This window comes from Centrocercus urophasianus, unplaced genomic scaffold, assembly GCF_019232065.1.
Source record: "Centrocercus urophasianus isolate 14NV4802_14NV808 unplaced genomic scaffold, USGS_Curo_1.0 seq_15, whole genome shotgun sequence".
Taxonomy (NCBI): Eukaryota; Metazoa; Chordata; class Aves; order Galliformes; family Phasianidae; genus Centrocercus; species Centrocercus urophasianus.
Window position 1 is genome coordinate 1,525,577 of NW_024884697.1, and position 25,144 is coordinate 1,550,720.

Here is a 25,144-nt window from a genome sequence, read left to right on the forward strand (position 1 = left end):
TAGCTCCAAGTGTGGACACAAGACATATTTGTACCTAATTCCTGCTCATGCTGGATGCACAGTGTTGCTCATACTGCTGCAACCCTACTCTATTCTTATTTGATCTATTCTACACATTTTTTTTGGTGAAATTGTAGTTCAGTATACCTTCCTTGCCCATAGCTGAAAGATCATTTTATTTTCCCCCTCTGGAGGTGAGAGATGGGGATGCAGATCATCCGAAGAAACTGACTTCACATTTGCCCACCTTGATGAGTGGAGACTCTACTTTTCCCCAAACACAGGCCAAAAACCCTTCCCGCTGCTTTGATATATACATACAGTACATATATGTGTTTATTCTGCCTGCTGCTTCATTTCCAGGCATTAAGGATATTAGAGAGATGAGAAAGAATTGCTCTCACTTCTGAGTGCAAGTGTACAGGAGGTGTGTTTGCGAGCTCAATGTTCTGGTCCAAGGCTCTTTTCGGCAATCTAGGAAACCCTTTACCTATTTCCTGTAGATGTCTACAATAAAATTTTCAGGGCAAGTATGGGAAGGATGTGCCCAGCTAATATTAGCATCTTGGAAGGGCATTGAGCACAGAAATCCCCTCTGCTCCTCTGAAAATCAGACCATGGCAGTAGAGGCCATCTGTGAAAGAGCAATGTTATCCACCCTTGCAAACACTTGAATGCTGAGGAAATCCCCCTGGTTTATCAGTCTGAAGTGTGAGAGAGGACATGGCAAGGCTACGGGCAGCTGTAGAAAATAGGCACTTCCAACTATTGGCAGTCCTCCATCCACCCACAGCAAAGAAAGGGCAGAGTAGCAGTTTGTGATTAAACACTGATCCCACCAGCGACTACATCACACCAGGTCACTTTGTTCTAGCTCCAGTGGGATCTTACTGACACAAGGTTGGGTCTTCCCTATCCTTATGGGTCCTGACTTACTGGGTATACACAGGTTCCTGCCCCAAATGGAGATAGAGTTAGCCAGACATCTTTGAAGTTGGCCTTCTGAGGTCACGACGATACAGATTCTGGAAATTACATTTACCAAGAGCAGCTGTGTGTTGTAGATGCAGAATAAATAGGGAAAGACAGCATGAATAGATAGAGTGTGAGTGGGAAGTTATCACCTCTAATAACTCCTGAGAATTTAGCACTAGAAGGAACTGCCAGAGCTCCAGCAAGGAGCTGTTATCACCTCCAGTAGGAAGGTCTGTCTCATCCCTTCCTGACCCTATATCTTTGGCAGTGTCTCCTTGTATTCATGTGGGTGCTCATAGTGCAGCAGGCAGAAAAAGAAGTATCTTTGCAAGAATTGTCTGTTGACTGCCAAGGAAGCTCTTTTTCTTCACTGGCAGTGGACAGTGCTTTATTTTCTCCATCTGGGTCTGATTTTGGCTGGCTCCCTTGAGTTTGGGATGCAGCCACTAGATCCAGGATGGAGGAAGTCACTGAGTTACATGCTTTTCCCAAAGTCACCAGGTCTCACCTCTCTCATTTGGGAACTGCTCCACATATTTCTACTGGAACTTTCCCCCAACAAACAGTTAAATTGTTGTTAACCAGAAGGGAAAATCTACAGAAATACGTAGAGTTTGGCTCAGTACTAGTGTGAGGGTAGACTGTCAAAAGGTTCAGCCCGATGTCTCATGTTCTGTAGATCAGTGCTCAGGAAGCAGATCTAGGTCTCAGGCAAGCAGAGTGTAATGATTGTTCCTGTCTCAAGTTTTCTGTGTGATTATGGTTTTACGTTCTGTCTATTTATTCGCAATAGGCTGAATCTGTGATTAAGCTCTTTCTTCCCCCCAGTGTCAGTGGTAGCAGTGTCTATGTCTCTTTGTGGATCTGGACAAGAATGTACCTAAATAATGGGCTTGAGGTGACTGTGATTACCTGTCCAGGTGCCTGAAGTTTGGCATTTGACAAGGGCTGCATTCCTTTTGACAAAAAAAAAAAAAAAAAAAAAAAATTATCTACCAAGATGACATTTAGAATGGCCAAATGTGTTTGGATCTGGAGCCAGTGCTCAGTTATGATAATCACTACCCAGCTGTACTTGATGATATGTTTTGTTGTCAACCTCTTGTTGGGATATCAACATAAGTCTGTCCCACCAGCTTTTGGGGAGTGAGTTACAGCTCTGCAGTGAATAGTGTTGGTCACAGTGGAGCTACTTAATTGTTTTGCTGAATCACTTTAAATGAGCCATGATTTCTCTCCTGTCTTTAACTTAGTCAACTGCCCCCCAGCCAATGTGGCAGAGACGTGGGAAGCAGAGTAGAAAGGCTCACTCAGGCCAGCAGCAATTTCAATTGTCTAAAATCTAAGACAATCTAGTGTACTGGGATGAGAGCTGGCTGGTGCCGTGTTTTTGCCTTTGAGAGCTTGGAAATGACTTATCTTGGAGATGACTTCTCTTAGAGATGCCTTCTTTACCCACTATTTCTCCAACAAGCAGAACTTGGACCTGCTTAAGTCTCCCCTTGCATTCTATCCCTATCTGGCTCATAGTCACTTCCCTTTACTGACTTAAGGCTTGTCTGCAGTCCATGCTAAATTTCATGGAAAGCCATTTGACCCAGGGGTAGAAAAAAACACAACTGGACAATGTGCTGCTACTGTGACTCTTCCCAGGCCTGAAACAATGATCTCTCTGAAGAAACCTATATCCAAGAGTGCCTTTAGTAATAATGGTGATGAATAACCACAAATTTAGGTAGTCTTGGTGCAATAAGAAGAATGATGCTTTGTGTTGCCGCCTTTCAGTCCAGTTGCAGAGGATTAATTAGCTTACCAGGATGGAGTTTGATCAATCATTTACCCTGATGAAGAGGACACTGTGAAAGATCTTCCAACCACTTTCCTTCCCTGTATCTTGAAGCATAAAAAATGAGATCTCTTGTCAAGAAGTCACTGGGAAATCAAGTTTCAAACAATGTTATTTGTTTAAAACCGACTCTAGATCTATTCATCTCCCTTTAATGCCATCAATAATACAAAAGATAATGACATTGATGAATATTGTCCATTGAATGCAGGGAGTGTCCCAATGGGAAAATGAGTCATTATTTCTCCATCCCTCCACCTCCAGGTGGAACCTTCTGTCTGTGTCTCCAAGAGGTCCCCAGTGACTTATTGATATGGCAATCTGATTTTGGTAATTAAAATTGATTTCCAGCTTAAGCTTTGTAAATACACTGATCCGTAACAAACTTGGGTCATGTTCATGGGGATGGGAAGAAGAAATAATCAAGTGGGGATGTCAAGATGAAACTGTGGGGGTGGACAGCTGGTGGTCAGCAACATGGAGCAGGGTCTGTTTGGGGAGCATCCAGCAAAAGCCTTCAGTGATGCCTGGGGATGCTGCTGATCCGCAAACCAATGCTGCACCCACAAGAACACCTCTCCCCCCTACAGAGCTGCCACTGATGTTGTATGGTAGCAGCACTGCAGTGAGCCCCAGCTCCAGTGTTGTCGACTTTGGTAATTCCAAGGGCGGCCAAGAAAAGCAGATGGAGCTAGGAGATGATACTTGCTGCTGAGAAAAGATGTGGGAAAGGAACAGAAGGAGGAATTGGCATTTTGGGAATGCTTTGGGGGCTGTGGTTTGAATTCAGCCTCTTAAGCATTCTCCCTAGCTTGCTTTTGATGGAACTCTGCAAAATTTAGTCTACTGGCTGCAGACAGGGGGCTGAAAGCAAAGCACCTGCTTTCTGGAGGGCTCTGTGCCCACTGCCAACACCCCAACACCCCACGTGCCCACTCCTCAAAGTACCCATCCTATAAAAAATTCACCCTTTCCCTGCTACAGTAGAAATTAAGTGTTGTGATGTTGAACTTGGCTGTGCTCATCATGCGCATAAAGTCCTCTGCTTTGGATGTTGTTCATGGTGGCCTGAACCAAGGCTGAAGGCCAGCACTGGAAATTCCGAACTCCTTATGACATTGATTTGGGATCAAGCACATCTCCATTTCTGCTTGTGGCTTTTTTGCTAGCTCAATCAGGAGAAGCAATGTTTTGTTTTCCTTCTGCAAGCAGCCTTAAGGATGTCAGATGACAGCCTGCACAGTCAAACTGCATTTGGATTGCTCCTGTGTCTGGAAGAGGAATGATCTCCCTGGGCTCTTCTTGTCCTCATGGCTGATAAGCTGAGCCCTCCTGGGAGATTTTCTCATCATGAGAGGCTGGGAGCACTCTGAAATCCAAGCAGAAGAGGCCTCCAAGCCTGAACCCGTTCATTTCCTTCTTCCCTAGGCCAAACTTAAATAGCTCACTTTTGAGGTTGGGAACATACATGGCAAGCCAGCCCACGCACTGGCTGTTTTCTGCTTCTGAGTCACTTTTCTAAGCCAGCCTGCTTTTATAACACAACTTCTTCCATTAGCTGATAATCTCATCACTGTACAACCTCACCAATTGCTTTTGGGAAATCTAAGTGCATAACATCTATTACATTTCCCTTCCCTGCCTTGGCAGTAATACTGTAGCTTCAAATAACTCAAACAAGTTAGTTAAGCAAAAGACCTCCTGCTTGTAAATCCACGCTAGCTGTCTCCTCTAATCCAATTATGCTTTACAAGGTGTTCCCTCACTAAATCCTGAAAAATTGTTTTTGATATTTTTACCCACAATTTATGTTGAGCTACTCTGTTTATAATTGCTTGTCTAATCGTGTGCTCTTATTTTTGAATAATGGTGTCAGGTTTGACATTTTTGCAGTGTTCCTGTGTCACCTAAGAACTGCTAAAATGTTTTTACTCAAGACTTCACTCAGCTGCGTGCTCGTTGTTTCCAAAGTTGGTGAAGTTTGATTAATTAAAACAAGTCTGCATTGGTGCTCTGAAGGGCTTTTATTGCCATTAATACTCATGTGTCTGCTGAACCCTCTTACTGATTGAGAAGTAGTGAGAAATACAGGAGGAGAACTTGTAGTGGTACAAGTGCAAGTACAGGTGGAGGTGTGACTTCATTAAGATTTGGGGAGCTTGTAGCAGAGGGAGGATTTAGAAGGGATATAAGGAAAAAGTTTATAAGGCTATAAGGATGATGGGGCACTGGCACAGGTAGCCCAGAGAAGTGGTGGATGCTCTGTCCTTGGAGATACTCAAGGTCAGACTGGGTGGAGCTCTGAGTAACCTGTTCTAGCTGTAGGTGTCCCAGTTCACTGCAGGGGAGTAGGACCAGATGAGCTTTAATTGTCCCTTCTAACTCAAACAATTCTACGATTCCCCAAGTCTATGACTTCGGGCTTTGCGCTAAGGACCTTATGGTTGATGGGGAGATAAAAGGAATGAAGACAAAAGATAGAAGTGCGTCACATCACACATCTCACATCACAGAACAGGGTCCAAAATGTGTAATTCTTTCAGGCTCAGCAGGTCCAAAACTCAATATACCTGACCTTGGAAGCTGGATGCAAATTTAGAGGACTCTGGCAGGTAACAGGCAGTATCAGAGGTGGGAGTAGGGTAGATAGAGGTTTATTTGCTTGCCATTTTTGTGTTTTCAAAGACAGTAGCAATTTCAGATGCAAATGACTTGGTTTCTGTCGGTAGGATCAGTGGAGAATATTTTCACACAGTCCTGGCAGGGAGTTCTGTTGAGATGTCACATTGTCACATAACCAAGATTTAGTGAATAATCCGTGATGTACAATCTAGCAACACGATGATTTTGAGCCAGATGAAGAGAAGTGGCATCCTTTCACTTGCAGCCAACAACAAAAGGGATGGAATTTAAGTGGGGAGCAGCATATGCTTTTGAACCTTAAATAGACTGGTCTTTCAAAACGAAGAGGAAGAACGGTGATTCCTCATGCTGGAATCTTTCCTAGACAAATACCACATTTGCAATCTTCAGCCTTTCCTTAAAGTTTAACTAAAAAGATCAAAAAGAAGAAAAGAGCAGAGCTCCTCCATCTATGTAGTAAACAACTCTCTAGGTCTAGCTATTTTCTCCTCTACAAAATATTAAACAATACCTACCTCAGCATTGTCTTCATGTTGAAAAAAAAATAGTTTAGAATGGATGGAGCCATCATTTTGGGGCTTTTTTTGTGTTTTAGTTTGGTTTGGTTTGATCTTGTTGTGGGTTTTTCCAACTCCATGCAGTATAACACTTGATTTACAGCCTGCTGAAAATGAAGTTTATGATGGAAACCAAGTGACCTTTAACTATGATGCAGAGAAGTGCATTTGTGGTGTTACTGGGCAAAATGTAAGCACTGGTATCCAAACATACATCTTCCATAGGTCAATTTCTCCATGCTATGATTTTCCTCCTACCACATAATGGAAGAGGTTTCCGTCAAGATGGAATCATTTCTGACAGAGGAGTTCCTGTCCTGCCTTCATTTTTACATCAATACTGCAAAATCACCTGATTAATTCATATTTTTCTCTAAAACTTTTCCTAATCCATCTTCAGTGCTGACTTCATTGTATCTCTCATGTTGGAGTTCGTGAAAAACTTCCAGAAAGAGTGGTAAAGTGTTGGAACAGGCTGTCCAAGGAAGTGTCACCATCCCTGGAGGTGTTCAAGAAGAGGGCAGATGTAGCACTGAGGGACGTGGTTTAGTGGGCATTGTGGGGGTGGGTTGATGGTTGGACTTGGTGATCTTAGTGGTCTTTCCAACCTTAATAATCCTATGATTATATATACTCTCCTAGTGTCACAAACCTCACTATATCATTCTTCAGATTTCTCTAGGAAGGAATGCCGATGTTGGTCTGTTCCCTTCCTCCATGATGTGAAAACAGGCAGAGAAGCTTGCCTGCTCTGACCAAGATTTCTCCAGCCCAGAAACAATTTTTCTAGTAATACTGAGTGATGAACACACAGCAGATAGCCTCAAAAGAAACACAGAGCAGTGACATACTCTCCATTTCCAGCTATCAGTGGTTCAGGATGGCAGGAACCAGAGATGAACTCCTTTCTTTTTATATAAGCTATCCACGACTTCAGTCTTCATTTTCCTTGCCAGTCTGTTTTCTCTGTTGACCAACCACCTGTATGGAAATGGTTTTATTCTCTTCGTCATGTTGCTTAGAAACACTGAAACCCCAGGAGACCTGGAGACTGGTGCACAAAGAGATTTCCTATAGCGTCTACAAGTTGTCACTGGATAACATCAGAGCTATTAGAGCACAGTTAGTTTTATAAATCCTTTTTTTTCATGTGTTCAAATCTCCTATCATTTCCCAGCTTTTTCCTGCAGAAGAGTTATTAAACCCTGTCCCTGAAACAGACAGGCATTTTTAATGGGCATGAATAGGTTACTAGTCCCAGTGGCAACTTCACCTTACTAAGTGTTTTGTGTTGTACTCTGCTCCTGGAAGAGGTTATTGCCCTCACTTTACAGCAGTGCCAGAGTGGTACTTCACAGATGGGACTGGTTATCAATGCCCTGAGCCCAAACTCCCACAGGTGACGTGAGCTTGTGGCTGTGGTAGCACAAGCATGGCCACCAAGACTTGAGTTTCTAATCCTTAAAAAGAAGTAGAAATTGCAGTGGATTGATGAAAACAAAATGAAAAAAGGTAAAAATGAAAAACAGTTCATTAAGGGTAGAATTGCACTCTGATCCCATCTCTTTCACAGTCAATTGTCAGTTGGTTTTGTCCCGAGCTTATCAGCAGCTGGCAGCTAGAAGAGCTGAGGGATGCTCAGGGAATTTGGCTTTGTTTAGCAGGCTTGGGATTGCTCTATCTACCAGTAGGTGTTTTGATTTCCCTCTCATTGCTGGACAGTTTGAAGAGCATCTCTCAATCTCCTTTTCTTCTGCTTGCCTCCTGAATTCATGATGGGAAGAATAAATGGTTCTCATTCACCACTTTTGCCACTGACAGCGTGAAGCTATTTTGGCTTTCTGTGGTCTGTAATGGAGGCAGTGCTTTCCCAAACAGTCACAGAACAGCTTTTGCAGCAGAAAGATCTCTAGCAGTTTTCCCAGACTTCTGTTTATTAATAGTTGTCATAAATATGTTTATCCAAATGATGATCTATTGTGTAAGACACTTCTGTCTCAGAGCCTTCACCCTTTAATGACTCGGGTCTGAGTTTCTGCTCACATCCTACCTCTGCATCTCTCCTGGATAGACTGCAACTGGGGATATTTTGAGTATAATTCTCTTTTTTCTTTGCTCCAAAACTAGCTCAGCATTTCTCAGTTCAGAACTACAGCTTGCAAATTGCTGGAGGTCTTCTATTCTCTCTCTGCTGTGCTGAGCCTAATAACAGATCCTTGCAAAATGCCAGTGCTCGATGAATTGAATTCTGTGAATCAGTGTTTCCTGTTGCAGTTTTCTCCTGTTGGTGTTTTTCCAGCCATCCCAGACCACAGCTGGTCCTGCATCTCAGACCTTGCAGTGGGCACTGGACGTGTCTCTGTAGTCTCATACAGGTCGACGTGATTTAGTGGGCAGTATTGGTGGTAGGTGGACAGTTGAACTGATTGATTCTGTGATTCTATGACTCTGTAGAGAGGACAAGTTTTGTAGGATAATGAATAAGGTAGTTATTTATTTTCCTTTTCAAGCCTTTGTTGTAAACAAAGCACTCATAAAAATTTGCCAGCAAATGTAGAAGAAAACCCACGATTTTTGAATGCAAGTCTTTATTCTGCTTAAAATTTAATTTCTGAATTGAAATTAAAACAAACCAAAAGCATGTTCTAGAGGTTTGGAAGTAATCTTAATTTAAGAGGTCCCAACTACAGTTCTTCAGTTATAAACCAGGTATTACAGAGTATGGAGATACCTCACACGCGAGCTTGACTTTTGCAGGATATTTGCTCCTTTTCTGAAACATCTCATTCACTTGACAACAGAAATAGGAGACAAAGAGGGATGTATATGAGGTTTTATTAAGACTGTCAATTCCCAATTAATTAAGGAAGTGTTCTATATAAACTGAACACCTAACTCATTCTTTAATCCCAGTTATTTTGTCAAAGGAATGTCTGAGTTAGTTTTCATTGCTAAAAAGCACCCCTGGGCATTTGCTGCCTGGCTGTGTGATGATGAGGTAGCTGGTGGCCTTTTGCTCTGCTTTTTGCTGCATCCATCTCATCATTCAATGCATAAACCATCTGACAAATGAAGACGTCAACAAAAAGGCTAATATTTTTTACAAGCTAGATGGATCTCTATTTAGTTGCCATTTTGTAGCAGTCAAACAGTCCTATTAGGAGTTTGCCAGTTTCTAGGTTGACTAATTGATCTCCATGCTAGCCTTTTCAAGAAGAGCCATGCATCAGCTTCCACTTGACAAATGGTACAACTGACAAAAAGAATCACAAACAAATTCAGGGGAGCAGAAGAGGTAATGCTAAAGTGTGACTTAATTCTCTACTGAAGTAGGATTTTATTGAGATCAGTAAATCAGATCTATTGTTATCCAGAGACAAATTAATTCTTCTGATTCTTTTGCAAAAAGAGGAAGATTTCTGCAGAAAACTGTTGTGGAGGAAGACATTGAATAAATTTATTTTTTATTCAAAAATAAAAGAATTGTGATGAATTTTCATAAGATACTCTGATTTCAAATTTAGGAATTTATCAGCAGTCAAATAGCAGGTAGGAATCATCAGTGGCAGTCTCAATTCTCTCTACAAGGAATTTAAATACAGAAACCTTCTCACTGATTGCCTAAATGAGAAGGTTTAGGATTCTTGTTAGCCACAGGATATAAAAGAATAACATTACCACAATTGCAATAACACAAAAAATGCAGTAGGGAAAAAACAAAAAACAAAAAACAGAAAAGGAAACAGCATGTAAAATGATTGAAGGATCATGAATTCAGCATGGTTTCATGAAAACAACAAGATTTGCTGTGACAGGACAAGGGGAAAAGGTTTCAAAGTAAAAGAAGGAAGTTTCAGGGCATCTATCCAAGATCTTGGAGCAAATCAGCAGGAGAGGATCAGGGGTTCTTTTGAAGCCATGCTACCTGGGCCAATCTGATGGGAATTCAATTAGTTAATCTTAGCTTGGTAAATCCCATTTACAACACTAATTAACATCCTCATCTTTCCCAGAGATGTCAGTATCACAGATGCTCTAGATCTGCAATGCACCACAAAACAGCAGAAAATCCAAACTCATGCACAATCACTTGATGGTGTTGGAATAGTCATTTCATTGCAAATTACCTTACAAGCCTGTACTGTCAATAATTTCCAAAAGTTCCAACTTGAAAACACAGGAAAAATAGCTTACGTGGAAAAGGGAACCCTAACACAGCAAACTAATTGCTGAAACATTCATGCATCAGCGGAAAACAAAACACATTTGGAATGATTATAAACTTCATTTCCACTGTTTGTGGGGCTAATCTAGAAGTGGCAATTCTTACTTGTCTTGCAGATACAGCAATTACAGTAGCAGTCCCATTATGGGCCCGGTCATTGGGTCAGGCAGCTTATCTTTTGGAATCTAAATCCTGATGGAGAGAATGTAGTTTAAAGCTGAGCAAGACGAAACCCGTCTGCAATTGTAATAATAATAATAAAAAAAGTTTACGTTTCACAGAAGGTCGATATGCCTTGCTAAGCTCTTTTCAGCACAGGCTGACAATTGTTGTTGAAACTGCTTGGCAACTACTCATAAATTCATAGAACTGAAAGCAAAAGGAAACCGGTGTGATTGTGTGATGTCATCTGCGTAACTCAGGTCATAGACTTGCTCAGGGAGATGTCTGCTCTGAGCCCCAGCTTGGAAATGCTGCATATCTTTTAGGAAAATAAACCATCAGTGCTAAACGTTTCCAGGGATTCAGCACGTCTTTCTAAACATCTACCATTAAGCAATGGGCAGTCTACCTAGTCCCAGAGCTTCACAACATCCCTGCGAGATGCAGAGACGCTCTCATCAAATGGAAAAAAAAAAAGTGGCCCAGATTCCTTCTACCTCCTGTATAATCACACAAGGCTTCATTCATAAGCAATGGGGAAAAATAGTCCTGAATGGTGTTTCTCATAGAACACTGAGTTGGAAGAGACCCTTAAAGGCCATCTGGTCCAACTCCCCTGTGATAAACGGGGACACCCACAACTTGGTCAGGTGTTCAGAGCCCCATCCAGCCTGACCTTGGATGTCTTCAGGAATGGGGCATCCACCACCTCTCTGGGTAACCTGTTGCAGTGCCTCACCACCCTTATTGTAAGTATATTTTTCCTGTCCCTGTCAGAGACTCTCAGGCAATATAAACTGGAGGCAAAATGAGATGTTCAGATGTGGGTCTCTGGCCAGAGAAGGACTGGAGCTGTGCTCCTACCTGGCTGAGCTTCCTTCCTTTTCAAACGTTCTTTCTCCAAAACAATAAATGAGGTCTCCAGTCAGAGAAAGGTGTTTGGAGATGCTGATTCTGGAGAAATGTGTGAAATAAGAACTAAAATGAATACAGAATATCACAGGGATGCCTGCTCCTGGAAAGGAAAGGTAATCCTCAGGGAGTAGAGGTAATGTTGTTCCTCCAGGATGTACATTATTGCTGGGCAGACAGAAAGACAGGTATCAGTGAGGACTCAGTGATCCTTGTGGGTTCCTTCCTACTATTTAGAAATAGAGAACAGATAGTTTAAAGGTAGTATAATTTCTCATGCCAACAAAGACATAGTGCTGGACCTTGGGACAGTTACTTCAGGGCTAGGAATAACTTTCTTCCGATCCTTGATGCTTTTTGCTCCCTGTCCCCTCCCTGAATAGCTATGAGGTCTTCAGGTGAAAAGTGCTGTTGAAGAAGAGTAAAGGGAAGAAATGAGAAATCACTGCTATTGCTATCAGAATCGTAACATCACAGAATCATAGAATGGCATAGGTTGGAAGGTACCTTAAAGCCCATCCAATTCCAACCCTCCTACCATGGGCTGGTTGCTCCCAACTAGATCAGACTGCCTGAGGTCCCATCCAACCTGGACTTAAACGTGTCCAATCTGGGCCATTCTGTGATTCTGTGATTCTGTGTACAGGGTTGGAACATCCACAGCTTCCCTGGGCAGCCTGTGCCAGTGCCTCACCACCCTCTCAGTAAAGAATTTCTTCCTAACGTCTAACCTAAATCTCCCCTCTTGTAGTTTAAAACCATTCCTCCTTGTCCTGTCACTGTTAGCCCATGCAAAAAGCCAGTCCCCCTCCTGCTTATAGGCTCCCTGCAAGTTCTTGAAGGCTGCAATGAGTGAGCTCAGACATTGCCTGGCTGGAGATGTGGAGCTACCCTGGGAGCAAGGAGGACTTTGCTGTCCCAGCTGCACAGCGCATCTTGTGTTTCAGAGAGGCTCTCTGAGGATCTGACCCTACTCTTTGCTCTTGTTTCTTTCCCCTTACATTGTGTGCCAAACAGGCCTCCCTTCTTTATGAACAGGGACAAAAGAATTGTTTGGGGATTTTTTTTTTTTTTTTTCTTCACGGCGTGGTGTGCACTGTGTAATGCACCCGAGCAAGTTCCCCAGCTCAAATCATATTGTGTGCTTTTGTAAGAGATGTCTGAAAGGGGGGCAGGTGTAATTGGAGACCTGAAGCTAGGGCGGCTTTGATCTTGGATGCAGAGGGCTCCTTTAAGATGCTTCAGTGCGTTAATCCCACTCCCTTTCAAGATGCCAGTTTGGAAACCACCTGGATGGAGCTGGCAGAGGCTTTATGGGGTCTCTTGGGTCTCCGTGCTTTATGCATGGGCCAGCTGGCAGTGTTCATACAGCAGCCGTCCAACACTGTCACCCCATAGCCCCGGTCCTTGACCCCCCCCAGGCAGCACTCCTGCTCAGCAGCAGCTTTTGTAAGTTCAGTGCTTGGCAGCTGGGAGCTGAAATGAGATCTCTGCTTCCTATGGTACCAGACAGTACTGAGGAGTGTTGAAGGCCTTAAATCAGATTTGAATCAATTATCTGCGGGGACAAAAGTTCTGTTTCTCTACAGAGCCTCATGCCATGTGGATGCTGTTTATGTCTTTGCATTCAAAAGAAGGTGCAGTGTGACTTTCAACTTCTGCTTTGGCTGGAGGAAAAGATATGAAAAAAATATGAGAAAAATTAAAGGAGCACAAAAGGCAAATGTGCCATTGCACAATTCATGCAAATGCCTGAATTCAGAGTAATCACCAGGAGGCAACAGAAAGGAGGACCCACGCATTCTTTGGGATGCTGACAAAGCCAGCTGCATTAGTGCTGCTGTATTGTATCTCTGTGATGTCTGTAGTCACAACGTAGTCATCTCATCCTCAGGAAACACGTCTAATAATCCTACAAGTTTCCAGTTTTTCAGGTTCTTCATTGAGGAACTTTAGCCTCACTGTGTACAGCAGTGACATACAAGCACTGGATAGTGCATGGCCCCTTTTTGCCTACTAAGACCAGTAATGCCCCGTTTCAAATATCCTAGGGACAACATGCATAACTTAGCTGCAGTGCAGAGACACTTCTGCTTTAGTAATTCATAGAATCATAGAATGACCTGGGTTGAAAAAGACCACAACAATCATCTAATTTTAACCCCTCTGCTATGTGCAGAGTTGCCAACCACCAGACCAGGCTGCCCAGAGCCACATCCAGCCTGGCCTTGAATGCCTCCAGGGATGGGGCATCCACAGCCTCCTTGGGCAGCCTCTTCCAGTGCGTCACCACCCTGTGAGTGAAAAATCTGTGGTGGTTAGAAGGGGTATTAGGCGGTATTAAGTATTGAAGTCCCTGGTTAAGTCTGAAACTTGTCATACTTGCTCTCAAATTAGGCCAAATGGCCATTGGGTGAGGATCTTTTTTTATGAAAAGTATGTGGGTTTTTTTTTTTTTTTTCATTCTTTAAGAAAATAATTAAGTTTTATTGTGTGATTTTCCTGCCTTTGCCTTCCAAACCACGACTGAGACACAGCCTATTCCTGTTAAAAAAAAAGAAGATAAAAATAGCAAAAAGGGCCTGAGGGTTTTCCCAGAAGTGTTCTCCAGGGATCAATATTGGGCCCAAAGCTATTGAAAATGTTCATGAATGAGCAGGAAGTTGGTATTAAACCCTGCAGATAAAATATTCAGTGGTGCAATGATTAGCTCAGCATTAACAATGGTGGTGAGGACTGAGAGATTCAATGTCTTCAGCATCCTCAAACAAAGTAAATGCAAACTTCTCTGTCTCCTAAGAAGGAATGTAGGTCAGGCTGGAAAGCAGGAGCTGTGTCCTAGAAAGCAATGACTGAGATGGATGAGTGGATCAGTTGCCTGTATCCTCATGCAGAGTTTCTCCTGGTCCTTGGCAGAAACGTTCTGATACCATCCTGGCTCTGGGCAGCCTGGTCTGGTGGTCGGCAATCCTGTCTATGGCTGGGGGGTTGAAACTAGATGATCTTTGAGGTCCTTTTCAACCCAGGCTATTCTACGATTCTATGATGTATAGGGGGGTGACAACAGATGATCTAAATGTCCCTTCTGACCTTAAATGTTATGTATTGATGTGATCCCTGAATCAGATGTCCTTGAACTTTCATTTTACGACAGAACAAATATCTGAGAAAGCTGGAAAAACATGTGTAGTGCTTGCAGTGCTGGGTTATGCCATTAACCCTGTGAAATATGGACACGGAAGGATGGGATAGGGCTACCCTCATTGCATTCAGTAGAAATGTTGCATCTCCTTGAAATAAAGTGCTGCAGAGAAGGAGCTGGGCTTTGCTAGGAACTTCTTTTCACTTACTCCGCTTTGAAACAAACAGCAGAGACATATGAAGGCAAATAGATGTGGCCCAAAATAGTTGCCCACGTCTCTGCTTGGTAATTGCCTTTTTGGCAGCACTAATTACCATCCAAACCTCAGAAGTGCTCTGAGCTCTCGCAGGCGTCAGCTGAGCGGTAAGCTCTGTCTGGTTTTCTCTCATTTATTAAATTGAGACACGCATTTAAGGGCTTGGGAACAGCCTGCTTTACATTTCCTTCCTGGATCTTACTTAACTCTTGACTGAAACACTCATTAAAGCCATCGGTGGCGAATGCTCTGCAGAGGTATTATAATAACTTTGGAAAATCCCAAATCTGCGTCTCTCAAGTTTGCTGCAGCCCAGGGTGAACTGCAGGCAGGGGTTATCACGGCTCTCCCTGCGTCAGATCTTAAGTTTTTGGTTTGCAGATTAACCAGCGTGACCTCATAATTCTTCAGTTGATCTTATCACTTCAACTGATGCTGCCTGTGGCAGGCAGTGGAGCTTGTGTCAGCTGAGATTTGATGGCACTATGTGGAGCATTACTTAAAAAGGGAGAGGAGGCAGTGATGAGAAGAGAGAGGTTGAAGGAGGGTATATGTGAGGGTGTCTGGGAATAAAACAAATGCTCCATTTCATGGCTGGGAGAGAAGCTGTTCTTATTTTTCCTTTAGCACCATATGGCAATGGCTGAAGATAAGGAATGGGGCTATGTGGGCTATTTCTGCCAGCCAATACAGTTGTTTTGTGTTATTATATATATGCTATCATGAGAGATTTTAAGTCTGACCACAACTGAGGAAAAGGCAGTTTTTCAAATTGTCTTTAACACTCTCTGTAGCTTGACTGTGCTTTTAGGGGTAGGATAATCCTATAATTTTAGAGTTATAGAATATCCTCAGTGGGATGGGGCCCGTAAGGATCACCAAGTCCAACTCATCCTGCACCAGAGGACAAAAGTCTGTCCTTTTGTTTTCCAATTTACTGGCTGAAATGCTTGACCATGGGATAAGGAAAAGAAGGCAGCATGGATCTGAAACAACCTGGTCCTGTTAGGGAGAAATGCAGGTAGAACAAGTTAGCCAGAATTACTCGGAGAAGTGCCTGGAGAAGCTGTGGATGCCCCATCCCTGTAGGTTTTCAAGACCAAGTTGGATGGGATCTTGAGCAGCATGATCTGGTGGTGAGCAACCCTGCCCATGGCAGAGAGGTTGGAACTGGGTGATCTTTAAGGTCTCTTCCAACCTAAGTCATTCTGTGATTTTATATGATTCTAACTGATGGCCTGCTGTTTGGTGAGAAGGTGAGGGTTTCATCAGGCTTGGGTAAAATAACCTGACAGTTCTTCCACACCTGTGAACTGAAGAACTGCTGTTTTCATGAGAGTCAAGGACTCCTACTGAGTGTACTGCATTATGGAGAAGGTACAGCAGCATGCTGACAAAGTGAACTGCTGCTCTCCCAGTTGAGGATGAATTTAGTATTCCTGTTAAGGAAGAACGAGAGCGAATGCAGCGGAATCCTGTATGAGATACAGCACTGAAACATATGGACATGTGCTCTTCAAATTCCAGGTTGTTGTCAATATTGCAATAGGATGGCAACAGGATGGTACGTCTGTGATTTCTCTTGAAGCACTGATGCTTCTGGGAGAGGAATCATTAAGGCATGGTGGACCTCCTTGAAGAAGGGACTGTACAGGATGCGTGGTGAGCAGTTGTGACGGGGGAACCTAAGAAACTGACAGGCCTTTAAGGACTGAGATACTCTTTGCTATCCAGGTGTCTATTTCTCAGAACACAGAGCAGGAATGAGCTTGGACGTGGCAAAACATGAGGGCTGTGTTTATAGAGAAGATGGTGAAAAGCACTTGTTTAGATGTATTCTTTGTCATCACACATTGGGTTCCTGGAAGTTTTCTAGCTATGCAACACCATGGAGATCTCCTACTGCTCTTCTGGTGATTAAAAAATATATGTTTCACACAGTGATTCATAATTCGGGTCCTGCAGCTGGGAAGAGAGGAGAGCTCAGCATATTTGGGGACAGTTTGCAGAGAAAAAATTGGAGGAATAGAAAGTTTAACTATGGCAGTGATGTGAGATTTGCCTCACCCAGAATTCACCTTGTATGTTGTAAATGACTCAACTTGACCTCTTTTATGTTCAGTGAGCAGACATAGGTACATCCAGGGCATGATTTATCTTATCCTTGGGAAGGCATCTAAAACAAAGCAGACAGATCCTGTCCTGTAGAGTCCCTCAATTGACAGACCCTGAGCTTTTAGCCTAGGCTGCGACTCTGCAGATGGACTTTGAGAGAGAGCAACCCTTGCTTTGCATATGTCTTGTGCCACAGTTCTTCCCAACAAAGCATAAGATTTATGGTCTCGATGGGTCCAGCATGCTTCACATACACAATCCCAAAGTTGGCTTTTTTGATACTGCTATAAGGCAGGGTCCTGCCAAGAAAGACTTGGGGAAGAGGAAGACAAAAGGTGCAGTGGAAATTTCCCTGCTATAAGAGTAATCAATAATGAGCTCATTGTGAGAACATCTAATAGGAACAGACATCTCTCAGCCTCACCCCAAAAATATCTGGGGCTTTTGGAACGTAGAGGCCATGGGCATGGGCCATGGACTAAATCTTTCTGTATCTCATCTTGCTTCTGGTTTGCCTCTGTGTCAGTGAACTGTAGGTGTGGCTGGAGTTTTGCTCTGGAAATGCTGTACGGAATTCTTTTGCCAAAAACATCAAGGGAGCGAAGGGGAGGGGTGGAGGAGCAGCACAAACACAGCTATAGGTAGAAAGCCCTTTGTGTGAACAGGCATATTTGGATAGGTAATTTACCTTGCCATGCAGGGGGACATTGACCCCCAGTTTAATTATTGTGTCATTTGTCCTTGACAGCTACTGCTGCTCCCAATTAACTCTCCTTAATTAAAGCCTCCAGTTTTCCAAGTATGTAAGCATGGATTTACTGGGAAGAGTGTTACAATGAAGACAAAGAGCTTGTGAGTGTCTGATGAGAAATGACATTCCATGTCCCCAGAGGGACTGCAGTTATTTACTCATCATGCTAGTGTGACAGGCTGGAATCAAACTCGGAGCCTCGCCTCTGTCCCCACAGGAGCATCTCTTTCCTCTCCCACCAGCTTCACAGTCATATACATGAACACATCTCCTATTTCTTTCAGTCTAAGATATGCTTCCCTGGTCTTTTCTTTTCTGTGTTTCTGCTTTTTTTGCTGAATTTACAGTTGGAGGTGCAAAAGTTTGACCAAAACAGAAGAATTCAAGGTCCCTTTGTCCACAGCTCAGGCCGTATTAAAACTGGCATCCTGGGATGCCCCACATGTAGCCAAATATCCCGGGTAACTTTGTTAAGGCTGCAGAATCTGGATCCACCAGTGGTCTCTTAGGTGTTTTTTTGTCTTGCTCTGTTTAATAAATGGTATTATCATGAATACTCAATTCAAGACTTTGAAATCAAATAAGCTCCTCTCTTAATCTTGCTGCAGTTTTTTGAGACTGGCTGAGTCTTGAAAGATAGCAGCATTCACAGAACCCGCATAGCTTAACAGAGTCACTGTTCAGTGTTTTGGAAATGTATCTTTTGACTGTTGGGAAGGAAATTGGCTACTTAAGATGCCTTTTTGTACATTTAAATTAACTTAGTCCATCAGACTGAATAAATCCTGATGCTGTATTAACATCCAATTATAACAGAAGAGATTGAGCAATGATTTATGTTTTGACCAGAATGTTGGCAGTTTAAGGGAAAAAAAAAAAAAAAAAAAAAAAAAAAAAGTAATGTATATTGAAATAAAGAAGTCAAAAATGGGAGCCAGAAAATTATGACTGAGCACATAGCAGGAGCTTTTATGAATATATAATGGCAGAAGTGAGAGCCAAATTTCTAACAGGATTAACTGTTACTGTCTATCAGATCCAAAATCTCAATCACTTTGTTTTAAATGACTTTCTGAAGCTCATTCGTAATAGAAGTAGAGGGTAAAAGTAAGGCTGGGAGCTACAGAAGCTGCGGTTAAGCTAGATCAGCGGTGAGGATGGCCCTGGTGTTGTGCAAAAAGCACATTAGTCATATATAGCAGGTGAGCTCTAAACTATACAGTCTGCAGGTTTGCCAGATTTTTTGAGATGTCCTTGGGAGCCAGAAACACATGAATGATTTCTTTGGGGGCTTCTGAATGGATATGTTGGCAAAGAGAAGTATTTGTTCCAATCCTGCTGCACCTGAGGCAGCTGGATGTGCTCACTGTTTTCTTGCTACCCTTGAGAAGGACGTCACATCCATTTGTCTGACCCAGGCACTGGGATTGCATCTCGTTCAGTGAGTAGTGGGGAGGCTAGATGGTCTCCAGTGTGCTATGGACAAGGGCTTGGAAGCACAGCAGCTCCTAGGTGTCCAACAGCTGTGTGAACAGGGATCTTTAGGAGATTTAACTTAATCTCTTCAACATTTCAAAGCAACTAATATCTAAGTAGCTTTTACTTAATAACTTGTTATTCAATAATCAACTTATTCATGGACTTCTTGCATGACCTTGCCCAGATGCCTTAGGCTTACATCTTCAAAGCTTCCTTCGGTTGCATGAGACCTTTTTTGTAGCCATGGCTCTCATGGATAAAATGGGAATATGTGCCACATCACTATGGGCTGTAAGCCCTTAGAACAACAGCAGTCTCTTAGCACATCCAAATTTTGCTTGAGCGAAGTGAGGCCAAAATATCAGTTAAGCTGTGACCACTGCAGGAATACAAATGTCTCCAAGCTGGCTCTTAGAGCTCCAAAATGAAGGACACTTTGCTTTTGTTAATCCTCTGTCTGCTGAGACCCTGATAATATTTGCTGCAGAACGTTGAATCAAAGTTTCACTGATGAAAGATCAGATATGTGGAACCCCAGTGAGGGTGGGAAACAAGCTTGAAATGCTTGTTAGACATTCCAAGCATGAAAAATGGGGGAAGGAGCAATCACGCTATGGTTTGCAGTCGAGATTTCAACATTCAGTGTTGTCCAGTCCCTTCATCCTTACAAAAAATGGCAAGGCAACCATAATTGAGAGGTTGCATGGACTTTATTTTTCCAGATATCTTAGGGGAAGCATAAAAAGCTGACTGCTCCCAAGGGGCATGGTCAGTTCTCAAAACTTTCAACTTGAAAAGCTGAGCTGAATTAATTACAGTTTATGTTCCAAAGGAAAATGAGACCTCTGATGTGCCTTATTTGCTTGATGTTCTTTCTCCTTTCAGCTGATGACCCCTAGACGGCTTCCTTTTCACTTGCAGCTTCTTTGTTTTTTATAGTCTCTTCCTTTATTAATTAGAAGGTGTGACACAGCCCAAGACATTTACCAGCATGGTACAATTTTAATTAGTCTCACCATAAAGCTACTTGAGGTGAACTCATAGAAGGTCTTATATAGCAAAAATAACATGCAGCAATGCAAATGGTGACTCAAGACACCCACTACTTTGGCTTCCCAAGACATGGGGTAAGGATGGGGCTTGCTGTAAGCTCACACTGCATAGCAGTGCTCTTTGGGACAGAGACACAGGCAATGTGCATTCCTGCACACACAAGACACTAACTGTATCCTATGGAAAATTAAGTACACAGACAAAGAAGTTTGTCTTCAGTGAAGATCTGTGTTCCCAGTAGGTGCTTTCTGCCTCTGAGAGGAGCTTGGTTTTGCTTTGATGGCTAATTAAATAATAATAACAATAAAACCTACAGAGACAGCTTTCTATCCACTCTTTTTGTAGCACTTTGCAAATAAATTGTAGATTTCTGTCCTCTAGGACTTCATTCTTGTTCATATGTCACAGTCGCAAGTGGATTCTGACTCACAGCTTTCGAATCCAACATCACTACATTCTAGCAAAGTGCAGGTTTTGAACTTTTTAACTGAAACTCGCTTCTGTAAGGCAGATGTAAACTAGCTCAGAAGCTGAGGTCCGAAAAAATTATCTACAGCTAATGAGGATAAACTGTGCTGCACCATATGTTAGCCAAGGATAGTTTGGATAACCATTACCAACTGTATTCTTTCTAATTACAAGGTGGAGATTACACAATCGATTACATGTGGATTAAGGAAGGGCAGATTTGCAGTCTTTCAAGCTGAACTATCTGCCTCTTCTTCAAGTACTTTGATGTTCACAGTGTAGATGTTTCAAGCTAGATATAAGTAAAAATAAGTACATTTTTCCCAGGTGGAGCTAACAGGTGGTAAAAATCAACATATAAATAATAAGATCTCCACCCCTTGCTACCTTCTTATTGAAGTTGTATGACTTTTTGAAAGTTGAACTGTAAGATAAGATATATTTTTGAGGTAAATGTGAGTCTAATAGGACGAAATCTTCAAGCATATAGAAATTCGTATTTGATGAACTGACGATTCCTTCTTGACCTAAAGTCCGCACCTAAAGGAATGTGGAGCTGTTGCATCCAAGCCCAAGTCACCTTGCCTTTGAAGCTTCTTGAAGTTAGAATGACTTGATAAGCTGTTCTGATTTTCTCATTTTCGTTTTGCTCTATGATCTGTTCTGATTAGGATCTCATGTGCGTGGCAGTGGATTGAAAGGCATTTTTGTGGGTTTTACTTGACATTCACCCTTTGTCCTTAAAAGCTTTCAGCAGCCACCGTTGATTTCCTTGGGTGACTTGATACAGGCAGTAGTGCAACGGTAAATAGACTCTATCATATTTCTATCTAAAGTTCACTAAAGCTATTGCTAACAGCCAAAGGTAAAGTACAAATTTTCACCTTTTCACACAGGCTACATGAGGTCTGGGTAGGGGTTAGGAAGCCCATTTCTGATAAAAATGGAAAAGATCTCCATAAATATCTGGAATTTTGTTCAGAATCTCTTTTTCTTCTTTTTCCTTACCTTCCTCCTCTATATACGGAGCTTTGTGTTGTTCCATTTACAGATGCAATCAGAATGAATCTTCAGTTCAAATTCCCTTGAATGTTGCACCAAGTAAAAAATTGTCACTAGGATCTAGGTGTATTCCCTTGTCATCTGTCATGAGTAACTGTTCTGCAGTTTACATTTGACAGTTCTCAGTGGTGTTTCGTCAGTATAATATCAACCTGTATCATCTGAAGGAATAAACTCTCCCTGATGACATGAGCCAGGGTGAAGGCACTGGCAATTGACTGTGTATTATGGAAGCTCTCAGAAGCTTACTCAATGGAAAAAAGACTATCAGGTCACTGGGCCCAAATTGTATGTTTGGTTTCAAAAGAAGTAAGGGGCTTAGGAAACCTAATAGAATCAAAAGCCTGTGGTCCGTTAAACAGGAGGTCAGCTAGATGGTCCTTTCTGTCTTTGAAATCTCTGCCTGAAATACTTTAATTAAGAAGGAAGGAAGGATAAAAGAATACAGTAAAATGCCTTATTTTGGCAGTGTGTGGGTGTTTTAGGTCAAACTGATACCTTCTGAGCTGCAAAGTCAGGGTAATGGCAAGCTCTGTCACTACCCAGGCTGGTAGCCCCTGGTAGCTGGGAGAAACCTCTCTGGGATGGGGCAACCTTGGGTATGTGTCCAGACTGAAAAGCAGCCCTGAGGAAAGGGGTGTGGGGATTCTGTACAATGTGTGCCAGCAGTGTGTCCAGGCAGCCAAAAGGGCCAACAGTACCCCAGGGTGCATCAGGGGTTTGACTCAGTGATCCTTATGTGCCCCTTCCAACTCAGGATATTCTATGACTGATTACAACTGACTGTTGGGGTGTGAACCTAGCACTCCCCTGGGAGCAGTGGAGATGCATGAGGCCATAGGAAAGAGATAAAGACATCATGAGATCTCAGATTTCATAAGGAGAAGGAAAGAGTTGTGATTTGTAACCACAGTATAGGAGAGCATGGAGATCTAGTTTCACTACCACAGAAGTTAACACGTTTAATTTCCCTGAGGTGCCTTGTCACCACAGTTTGCACCCAGGCCTGCCTGATTTGCTGAATCCCCATGAAAATGTGCATGTAAGTGAGAGACCACATAAAGAGGTCTGGATATCAGGAAAAACTTCTCCAAAGGAGTAGTCAGGCACTGAAGCAGGCTTCCCAATGAGGTGGTTGAGTCACCATCCCTGGAGATGTTCAGGAAATGTGGAGATGTGCTGAGGAACTTGGTTTAGTGGGCAATATTGGTGGTAGGTGGATGGTTGGATTAGGTGATCTTAGAGGTCTTTTCCAACATTAGTGACTGTATGATTCTATGATTCTGAGAGATCATGATCACAGAGGAGATGCTGATCTGAACAGGATTTTCACCATGTTGAACTTTAGAGTAATCTGCAGCCATATCTGCATCTGTCTTAGCCCTGCTAAGCTCAGCAGAGATGTCCTTTCAGATGATGAGCACCAGGGAAAAAGGAGAGGAAGGGTAGCACCTCTGCCAAGTCATTAAGGCCACTGCAGTGCCCTATGAAAATCCTGATAATTTGTCCCCTTTCCTCCTGCAGCTCACCCGGGTGCCCGTGGAGTCCTGCAGTCAATACGAGACCTGCAGCGAGTGCTTGGGCTCAGGAGACCCTCACTGTGGGTGGTGTGTGCTTCACAACACGTAAGTACCTGCTGGTGTTTGTCACCATCCCAGCCCTCCTTCGTGCCCAGCCAATCTCCCTCTCCAACCATGGTAACAGCAGTAAAGAGCTGTTTTGGTCCCTAGCTTAGCCAGATGAACTTAGATGTCACCCTGGCAACTCCAGTTGGGATTCTGGGATTTGAAGGGGGAGTCTTTGCTTAATCAAGAAACATTTTTTAGCTGAAAATGGAAGAGAAAGGTCAGTAGAGACCCATCAGATCTCCTCAATTTCCACATTCATAGTGTGCTGGCTGCACAGGAAAATACCCATCCACTCTGATGTGTGTTGAATCAAGCCCTCCAGCTGCTTCTCTCTGTGTGACAAATACTTTCTTGTTTCCATATTGTGGCAGTTAGGCCCTAGCTAACAGCCAGACTGGAACTTATCTCAGCACCTGCAACTTTCCACTATGAGGCTGAACCTCTTTCACATTCGTCATAATCTCCAGTGCTTTTAGATGGGAATCAGTTCTCTCAGAACACCCAAGGATCTGATCCAAGTTAGATTTCAAGGGGAGAGTAAAGCTTCCAACATCACTGTGGAATGATGTTAATCCTGAAGTTGAGCATTTCTCTTCTGTAGGTCATCTCAGCTGTGCTGGCCCTGCTCATTTGGCTTATCAAGCCATGATGTTGAGCAGAGTTGTCTGTATCCACATCCTTGGGCTTCTCTGCAACAGGCCAAGAAGAGACCTCCTTTCACTGTTACACTATTCTGCAGTGCTGCCCTCTGCAGTGCCTCCCAAAGAGCAATGTATCCAAGCGTCCTCAGGATGGGGAGATTAACTAATTGGCTTTGTTTTCTGTAGACCTTCTTAATGATGTTATTGATCTTGAAGTTCCCTCTCTGCAGCCTTCAGTGCCAGTGATCTCCTCTTGCAGAGAGCCCTCTGCCAAAGCCGTGCAAAAGGAGGTGTCAGGTTGGCTGAGCTCCTGGTTCTGAGTGGCAGAGTGGTCTCATTTGCCAAGAACTTCTCGGCAGAGACAGTGGCTAGAAAGTGCACTGGATCTGTCTCACCAAATGTCTCCAGCTGAGCATTGCTCTGCAGGGTGCTGTCACTCCAAGTCTCAGCATCCTTGGCTGCGATGGATGGTTATTCTGATGAACTCTGCTATTGCAGTGTCTGTTTTTTCCTCTGAGTTTACCTCACAACTTTTCCTCTTGCACTGCAAACTCTACCTGTGGAGATAGCGATGCAGTTGGAAAGATCCTTTTCTCTACCTCTCCTTTCTGAAGCAGACAAAAAAGGAACAAACTCGTACTATATCCCAACCTTCTGCAGATGCTCTTTGTCATCTATGACCCTCGGTCAAAACAGTGACAGTCTGCTTAATTTAAGATAATTTCTAGGTGACCCAGCTCCAAACTTCTCTCTGGTTTTGGGATAATTTCAAGGGATCCTTGGCAAACTAATCCTGAGCTGTGACCTTATTCTTCATTCTCCATGCCACTGACCTGAGGATATTTTCAACTGATATATAGCTCTATAGTATGTTTCCATTTCATATCTTGCATCCATCCTATGGAGCATTACATGTTGCTAATAGAAGAGCAGTACAGACTGTATGCAAGCATGAATTTGGCCATTGATTGTACTGTAACAATCAATGCTAGATATTTCATCTCTTACCATCCAGGGTCAGTGGCAACAAGCAATCAATACACCCAACAGTAAATCCCCAAAAGGAGAGAAAAGGGGCAGAGACAACTGCAGATTGCCTAGCAATTCATTGTGAAAGAGTGACAGAAATGTTGTTGCTGGTGATAAGTGAGAATGGCAGCCTTGACTGTACTAGCACAAGAAATCTTCATGCAAACTCAGTCCTTCAAGCAGAAATTTGTCCCCAGAGT

At 42.9% G+C, this 25,144-nt stretch overlaps 1 protein-coding gene across 1 annotated transcript in view; it reads left to right on the forward strand.

Annotated features, from left to right (window-relative positions):
• PLXNA4 (plexin A4) overlaps positions 1 to 25,144 on the forward strand; it is a 443,874-nt gene that overhangs the window by 263,689 nt on the left and 155,041 nt on the right. The window contains exon 5 of the mRNA XM_042816033.1: positions 23,171 to 23,271. Coding sequence (XP_042671967.1) covers positions 23,171 to 23,271 — 101 coding nt within the window. The remainder of the gene's footprint in view (positions 1 to 23,170; positions 23,272 to 25,144) is intronic.